Below are 9,300 nucleotides of genomic sequence, written 5' to 3'. Positions count from 1 at the left end.
ACTCCTCCCACCACCGCCGACGCAACTCCACCCACCACCGCCGACGCAACTCCGCCCACAACCGACGCCGATGTCACTCCGCCCACCGCCTCCACAGCCAGCAGCTCCAGAGGAGACAGCAACACTCAGCCCTGCTGGGTCTTCACCATCTCCCCAGACCTCCCCCTTACTGAGGACGAATGGTCAGTCCTCAGTCAAGGGCTCACCTTTGTCCCCCTCCACCCACACATCAACAAATACCGCTCACGTTTGGACATAGAGCAGTTTTTCCGCCGCCTCCACCTCCACGCTTACTTCTTCAACCGTGAGCCTAACCCTCCCTCTACTGACCCCTTCTCCTGCCTCCAACACACCCCCTCCTCCTGGACACCACCCCAAGGCCTCCTACCCTCCCTCAACCTCTTCATCTCCACGTCCCCGCCTCCCTAACCTGTCCTACCTCCACCTATCCCCTCCTCCCACCTCAAGCCCCACCCCCATCTCCTACCTACTAACATCATCCCGCCCCCTTGACCTGTCCGTCCTCCCCGGACTGACTTATCTCCTCCCTACCTCCCCAGCTACACTCACCTTTACTGGCTCCATCTCCGCCTCTTTGACTTGTCTGTCTCCTCTCCACCTATCCTCTCCTCTGTCCATCTTCCGTCCGCCTCCCCCTCTCTCCCTATTTATTTCAGAACCCCCTTCCCCTCCCCCATTTCTGAAGAAGGGTCTAGGCCCGAAATGTCAGCTTTCCTGCTCCTATGATGCTGCTTGGCCTGCTGTGTTCATCCAGCTGTACGCCTTGTTATCTCAGATTCTCCAGCATCTGCAGTTCCTACTATCTCTAGATTGATAATTTGGTATCAGTCAGTTGTTCTATACTTTAAGTCCTTGCTAATTGAATAATCTCTTTATCCTGTTTGATTTGGTCGTACCTTGTATGTTTGTAAGTGGGCCTTTGTCGCAAGTTATTCCCCCTGCAGCTAAGTGTGCGAAATAAATCTTCGTTCTTATTTAATGTGACAACAATATTAGTAAGCACCACCCCCCTGCTACTTTCTCATTAGCCTGTAGGCTTAATATTACTGCAGAAAAAGAATCAAGTGAGTAGGAGAAGAGTGAAGTGCCTTTTGCCCCCCTGAAAGAGATCTTGGGTATTTTGAATGCCATGGGCCTCATATACATGCCCAAATGGCCATCAACATCTGGGACAGTCATGCGGAGTTTTAACTGTTGGGAGACAATAAGCCTCAGGTTTCTTTTGGCCTAATCATAGATCATAGATCTTTCATGTGATCCTGTTTGCCCCACAAGGATACTGAAACAACATTCTTGCTTGGGCCTGTTCAGGCCACAGCTCCTTTCTCAGTTATTTTCATGTGGTGGGAAAAGCAACAATTCTTTTCTGTTTTGTTAAAATGACAGCTCAGGCGTGGTGATGTCATTGAGCTCTGATCTGCATATTAAAAGGAAAGACCTCACTAGTTACAAGTTACTAGTATGTGTCCTAGTGTGAGGCATTTTCTTCCAGCAGTGTATAATATAAAATTCAAATGTGCAGGCCAGGTCTTTCTCACGGTGGGAAGCATGTTTGTGATTTCCTGACTGCTCTGTTTATTGTCTGGAGCCTGTACTTACAAAATTCATGTTATAGGCGACCACATCACCCTTGCTATTGTACATGTTATTGTAACATATTCAATTAAGTGACATTGGTATATAAATGCACAATGAAAATTTCAAAATCCGGTTTTACAATAACTTATATTTCAATGTTTTCCCTCTTAATATTTCAATTTATTTAGGTACAACAACTATTAATTGGATGTAGTGAGAGGCACCTCACTTCCATTAAGTTATAAAATTATCTATTCCAGTTTTCCATGAAAGTGTGAAGGATGTGTAATTGTTCAGTTTATTACACGATATTCACTACATCATTGATTTTGTTATTATCACGTTTTTTTTTGATGAGCAATAAGACAACCAACATTTGTATAGACACCAACTAATGCAGACTACAGTTAGCGGTGAATGACCTCTTTCTGCAGCAGTTACTTTGAGTTTGCTAACAAGCCCTGCTGTTGGCACCAAATTGACAATGTAAATGAAGCATGGCAGCTGCTGCCGGAGTTGGCGTGTACCCACAAAAAGTCCTGTTTGCCACTCTGCCTTTCACACTGCTTTCAATGGCAGCACAAGATTCAGAATGGGCTTGCTGTCAGAAGAATAGCCAGCAAGTGCCTGCCTGAAATACATGCAGCTACCCTGCACAGACCAACAAAGCATCTTGTGGTCACTGGTGTGTAATGTTCTGCCAGCAATTAAACCATCATAGATTGAAGTTTTGTAAAAACATTTTGAAACGGCTATCGACAGAGGGGAAAGAAAAAAACTGCTGCTGCAGCAAGTAGTCAGTGGACTGTCAGGGGACTTGGCAGGAAGGGAGATAGTGGGGCCTATAAAATAGCTGGGAACCCCACAGAGAAAGCATTCTGTCACTGTCTTTCAGATGGTGAAGTTTCCTGGCAGTGGGCAGGAGACGGGCTCTGATGTGATCGCCTACCCACCCTAAGGAGCTGGGAAGCTGATATGCTAATATGCCTGTTAAGGGCCCCTCTAATAGGACCACCAACATTTTAGTAACAGGAGGCCAGCTCCTTGCCACATGTTGGGACCCAAGACTTCACAGAGGCTGCTCAGGCATCAGAACTTCTGCTGCTCTGTTTTAAATGGCAGCAACATGAGCATGTGCAGTGGCAAGTTTATAAGCAGCCAATTAGAAGACTGCCTGAGGAACATCTGCTGAGCCAGTCCTGCTACGAAGCCAGGATCCATTTTGGGTCCTGCTTTCCGGGCCCAAAAGCCTTCGGTAAAATTTAGCCCAGCATTTCTGTTTCAATTCAGTTAGCAGACCTGTTGGCAGTGAAAGTAACAGCAGGGCTTTCCTCTGGCTAGATGACTGTGCCTGAATTATCAAAAAGATTTTTGATTATGCAAGCTTGGAAGAGAGTATAGGTTATGATGTGAAAATGCAGACAAGTTCAAATAACAAACAAGTGATGGGACTGGGAATTACCATGTTATCATACAGATTGCAAATTGCATTCTCATAGCAAAACAACATCGATGCAAACACATCTGTCCCGCAGTAAATTTATTCCCCTTGTTGAGAGAGGCAAGAATAATGCTTCGTCAAAATATTTTTTACAGACTTTACCTAAGTTTATAAAGTAGTCAGGAAGTCCAATGCATGACCTAACCACTCCATACTCACCAGTCAGAGCCATCCTATAGATCTAAAGCTATTGGGTTGCAGAGTTTGGTTGGGACCAGATTCAAAAGTTATGGTCTTGGAATCTTCTCTTGCCATCCAGAAGGGTCAAACAGAACTTGTGTTTGTTGACCTGATTTCAGAATGACTCAATTCCAGGTTGTTGGACTAGTTATGCCATTGCATATGCTTTCTGGGCTGGGAATTCTCCCTTCAAAGGGGACACTGCCAATGATCCAAAGGAAATTAGCAATGGGAGAGCGGAAAATGGGACAGATTGTTAGGCCTTGCTGCTCTACAATAATGTACAGGCTAGGTTCAGTGATTAAAATTCACCTGTGGCAAGGAGACAACAGCAAGTCATACCAACCCATTTTGAATCCATTTCTGTCATTTTCTAATGTATTTTGACAGTGATAATGCAGGAAAATACAGGCCAGTTTGTCAAGTTTTTATATGTTGGTGAAGTTGTTTATATCTGATATTCACTCATCAGATGTTTCATAGAATGTCTATGTAGCAGTCTGAGATGATTGATACATATGAACATACAAATTAACAGCAGGAGTAGACCACTTAGGCTCTGCTATTCAGTAAGACCATGACTGATCCGCAGTTTCACTTAACCCAATAACCTTTTGTCCCGTTGTCTGTTAAGAATAAATCTGCCTTGGTCTTAAGACTCTGCTTCCTCTGTGAACCTTTGACAGGAATAAATTCCCTTTGATTCGGTCCTACGTAGGTGACCTCTTACTTTTAAACAATGGCACATAGCTCTTGCTTGTCCACAAGAAGGAAAAGTCCTTCTCATATCCACCTTGTCAAGATCCCTAATATGTTTCAGTCAAAGTTGCCTCCTACTTTTCAAACCTTTAGCAGATGGAAGCCGAGCTGGCCCAATCTCTCCTTATAATGTTACCCACCTATTTCAGGTTTTGGCCCAGTAAAGGACTTTTGAACTGCTTCCAATGCATTTACATTCTTCCTTAAATAAAGAAATCAATATGTACATGGTGCCTCAGATGAGGTCTCACCAATGATATATTCTAATCGGTTAATTACAATTATAATTGAAGTTTAACCTCCTACTTTTCTATTCAAATCCCTTCGCACTAAACAACAACATCACATTAGCATCCCTAATTATTTGCTGCCTCTGCACACTAACCTTTTGTAATTCATTCCCCAAGGCACCCAGATTCCTCTGTATTCCAGAGTTACACAGTCTTTCACAATTAGTATGATGCTTCTTTTTAGCCTTCCTGCCAAAATGGACAAATCACATTTTCCCACGCTGTACACCATTTGTCAGATTTTTGTCCACTCAACCTGTCTCAATCCAGTTGTAGCCTCCTCATGTCTTCTTTAGAATTTACTTTCCGACCTATCCTTGTGTCATCAGCAAATTTGGCAACCGTATCTTCCATTTCTTCATCCAAGTCATTTCTATCAATCATAAAAAGTTTGAGGCCCCAGCACTGATCCCTGTGGCACACTACTCCAAAACACCTTGCCAGTTGGAAAATTGCACAATTATGCCTGATTTCTGTTTTCTGTTGGTTGGACAGTTTTCTATCCATGCCAAAATGTTACCTCCTACCACAAGTTTGATGTTCTGTAATAAACTTTGGTGTAAAATTTTGTGGAAAACTAAGTACAATGCATCCATCAGTTCCACTTTATCCATAGTGAATATTACATCCTCATAGTACTCCAATAGATTGATTCAGCATTATTTCCTTTTCACAAAACCATGTTGACTCTGCCTGATTGCCTTGAATTTTTTCTAACTGCCATATTGTGTTGTCTTTACTAATATCTTCTAACAATTTCCCTAGGACATGTTAGGCTAATTGGCCTATAGATTCCTGCTTTTTGTCTCTTTCCTTTTTATAATACATACTTTCCAAACTAATGGTAGCTTTCCTGAATGTAGATAATTTTAGAAAATTAAACAAAACTTGGACTATTGTACTAGCCATTTTTTTTAAGACTATAGAATGATGCCCATCAGGACCTAGAGCTTTGTCAGCCTGCAGTCCAGTCAATTTGTTCAATATCACTTCCTTGGTGATTGTCATTTGAGTTCCTCTCTCCCTCTCTTTTCTGGATTTACAGCTTTTATTTTGGGATGTTACTTGCATTCTGTCTAATGAAGACTGATACAATAAACCAGTTCAATTTATCAGCCATTTCCTTGTATCCTGATATTAACATTCCCCAGGCTCATTATTTTTATTGGGCCAAATCTTACTTTGTTAACTTTATTCTTTTTTTAAAAGAGAAGATCTACAGAAACTCCGTTTATTTGTTTTTAAATTTCAATCTAGCTTTCTGTTCTCCCATTCCGTCTTTGTTATGAATTAAGAGGAAAAGTAAGCTATTCAGGCACTCGAGCCTACCCTGCCATCAGTTATACAATGGCTTGATCTGTTTGTGTTTTGAATTCTATATATCAATCTACCCACTGATAACCTCAGGCAAGGGAATCAATCCATCTCCACTTTCATCATGTTCAGTGACACTACCTTCTGAGGCAAACTGTTCTGAAGTTCCTCTGAAGGCAAATATTTCTCCTCATCTCTGTTATAAAAGGGTGTCCCTTAATTTTTAAACCATGGTCCGTAGATCTGGACTCTTTCAAAAGAGGCAACCTGCATTTCACATTTGCTTTGCCAAGACTATTCAGAATCGTTTACACTTCAATCAAGTTACCTTTCACTGTTCTGAAGAGGAGGAGTGGAGAGGTAGCGGAGGCCTAATGGCATTATTGCTAGACTATTAATCCAGCTAATGTCCTGGGAACCCGGGTTCAAATCTTGCCATAGCAGACAGTAGAACTTGAATTCAATAAAGAATCTGGAATTAAGGATCTAATGATGACCGTGAATCCATTGCCAATTGTTGGGAAAAGCCCGTCTGATTTACTAATATCCTTTAGGGAAATAAATTGGTTATCCTTACCAGGTCTGGCCTACATGTAGCTCCAGATCCACAGCAATGTGATTGATTCTTAACTGTCCTCTAGGCAATGAGGGATGAGCAATAGATGCTGGCCTAACCAGCGATGCCCTCTTCCAATGAGTAAATAAAAAAAAACCAGTGTAAACAAGACCAGTCTGCTCAACCTTTCCTCGTAAGACAACCAGCTCAATCCAGGTTTCAATCAAATAAATCTCTCTGAAACTGCTTGCCTGCACTTAATTAATTCCTTAACGAAGGAGACCTTAACTATACGCAGTATTTGAGATGTAGTCTCATAACTGCCCTGTATAACTGAAGTGTTGAACTAAATGAACTAAATAACTGAACTAAATCCTTACTTGAATGTTCAATTTCTCTTGGTGCCTTAATCACATGCTGTGCTTGCACATTAAAAACTAACTAACTTTTTGTGACTCGTGCACTCGATTCCTAGATCCTTCTGCACCTTGGAATTGTTCAGTTGTTGTCTGTTTAAATAATAGTCTGCTTTTTTTTTGAAAATTTTCCTGCCAAAATGAATGATTTCACATTTCCCGCATTGTACTCCATCAACTATATTTTTGTCCGCTCATTCAGCTTGTCTATCTGTCTGCAACTTCTTTGTGTCACCTTCAGAACATATTTTCCGACCTGTCTTTGTGATGTTGCCATTATTAGTCAGAACATTGAATGTAGGAGTTGGGACATTATGTTGCGGCTGTACAAGACATTGGTGAGGTCACTTTCAGAATATTGCACACACTTCTCGTCACCTTTCTGTAGGAAGGATATTGTTAAACTTCAGAGGGAACAGAAAAGATTTACAAGGATGTTGCTAGGACTGGAAGGTTTGAGTTATAGGGAGAAGCTGAATAGGCTGAGTCTCTTTTCCGTGGAGTGTTGGAGGCTGAAGGGTGACCTTACAGAAGTTTATAAAATCATGAGGGGCATCGGTAGGGTGAACAACCAAGGTCATTTTCTCAGATGAGGAAGTTCAAGACTAGAGGGCATAGCTTGAAGGTGAGGGGGAAAGATTTAAAAAGGACCTGTGGGGTAACTTTTTCATGCAGAGGGCCGAACGAGCTGCCTGAGGAAGTGGTGGAGGCTGGTACAATTACAATATTTAAAAGGCATCCAGATGGGTGTATGAATAGGAAGGGTTTAGAGGGATGTGGGCAAAATGCTGGCAAATGGGACTAGGTCAGGTTGGGATATCTGGTCGGCATGGACGAGTTGGACCGAAGGGTCTGTTTCTGTGCTGTATGATTGTATGACTGTGAACTTAGTTACCATGCTTTGCTCCCCTCATCTAAATTGCTGTAAATTGCAAATGCTGAGGCACCAGCCTGGAACCTCGAGGAACGTCCTGCCAATCAGAAAAAGACCCATTCTTTGCTTTTTTTTAAATTCAATCCAATCTTCAACCTGCCAGTCATCTTTGTGTAATTATATGTTTTTCTTTGAGTTTGATACGATCTTTAACTCTTTGAGTTAAACATGAATGGTGTGTCCTCCCAATAGATTTTTTTCTTTCATGTTGGAATAAATCTATTTTATGTGTTCAGAAATATGCCCTTAATCATCCATCTTTGCATCTCTGTTGACTAGTTTAATTTGTCAGTTCACTTTAGTTACCTCTGCTTTTGTATCCTCCTATTTAAGTGGGTAAGGTACTAGCCTTGGACCAGTCCTCTGTCCCTCAACCTGATGGTGCTGGAACTGTTGCATGCCCAGTCAAATATCATGTTAGTGGCAATTCAGAAAATCGGACTTTTTGCATCAAAATAATGTTATGTGGATTCTAACTGGGGAAGAAAAATAACTACTTAATGTGTTTTTTTCTGCCGTTTCCAGACTCTGGATAAAATTGTATTATCATTGCTATATTCATTTCTTGAATATATTTACCAAATTTTCAGCTAGGATATTAGAATCCCATTATGTGGAGTATTTTGCTTTTATATTTTTTTTTGTCAGAGCTAGTTAATGGGATATTAAATATGTTGTAAAAGTATGTTTTGAGCAATAATGATTGTGAAATAACTCCACAGAGGCTGGGAGTCCAACACCAAGTCACCCTATATTTACACATGGAGAGACCTTGACACTGATCCAGCTTCCTCAGAGCCTGGTCTCAGAGTGAACAGAACCTCTGACACTCCTGTTTATATCTGCCAGTCAGGCCTCCCTGATTGGACCAGATTAACAACTCCAATTAGGAAACTTATATTTCAGTGAGGTCCACCTAGCTGATCTCCTTAAAATCACTACAAGTTTTGCCCATTTCTGTGGGCAAAAATTGGTAGCTGATGCTAAATTAAGTTTGATTGAGATGGAGAACCAATTCAATTATCAGCATCACGTAAAATCCCCCTTAAAACCACAGAAAAGTGCAGTTCTTTAGGACAAAAAACCTCATTTGTACCCACAAGTAGAATGGGCAAGACTATTAAATTCAATGTCGGCTGTCACTAAATATCGCAAAGGGTTCATTTGTACACTGATCTTTTCTGGCTGTATGTAAAAATGGTGCATTTAAAGGAATAAGCAATGTTCCAAGCACACAGGCAAAGAGAACTTTACATCAATTTTTAAGGTACAAGGACAATATGTTGTTACAAAACCTGAAATAAAATTTCTGTAGCTGCTGTAGTTTGTCCAATTGCTGTGTGCTGTGTTTAGTAATCCTTATTTTTGGATCCACCTTGACATTGTGTTATGAGTTGACCTTGACATTCTCATTTTTTATAGGGTTACACTAGTTCATTTGCAAATAGTGAGTTCTCTAAAAACATTTTTTTTATCAGAACAAGTAAGATTTTCATAGTGTGCATGTTATGTAATGTTGCACAAGGACAAAATAACCTCTCTTTTAGCCTACCTTCTGAAATTATGGAAAGGGAATTCATATCTCCCACCACTCTGTGTCTACAGGGTAGAGACAGAAAGATTTATGGTATACTTTGGGTAAGTAGAGTAAGTTGTGTTGTTTAAGTTTTGTTCTCAATGCTATGATTCTCATTTACTTTATTTGTCCCTGCCTCCCTAACCTGTTCTTCCTCCCACCTATCCCCTCCTCC

The 9,300-nt window shown here is 41.1% G+C and overlaps 1 protein-coding gene across 1 annotated transcript in view; it reads left to right on the top strand.

Moving 5' to 3' along the window:
- adgrv1 (adhesion G protein-coupled receptor V1) overlaps positions 1 to 9,300 on the top strand; it is a 407,915-nt gene that overhangs the window by 46,746 nt on the left and 351,869 nt on the right. Inside the window, exon 11 of the mRNA XM_048593741.1 lies at positions 9,155 to 9,187. Coding sequence (XP_048449698.1) covers positions 9,155 to 9,187 — 33 coding nt within the window. The remainder of the gene's footprint in view (positions 1 to 9,154; positions 9,188 to 9,300) is intronic.

This window comes from Rhincodon typus, chromosome 3 (genome assembly GCF_021869965.1).
Source record: "Rhincodon typus isolate 14 chromosome 3, sRhiTyp1.1, whole genome shotgun sequence".
Classification (NCBI taxonomy): Eukaryota; Metazoa; Chordata; class Chondrichthyes; order Orectolobiformes; family Rhincodontidae; genus Rhincodon; species Rhincodon typus.
Note: the sequence above shows the minus strand (reverse complement) of the source record. Positions and strands in the feature narration are given on the sequence as shown.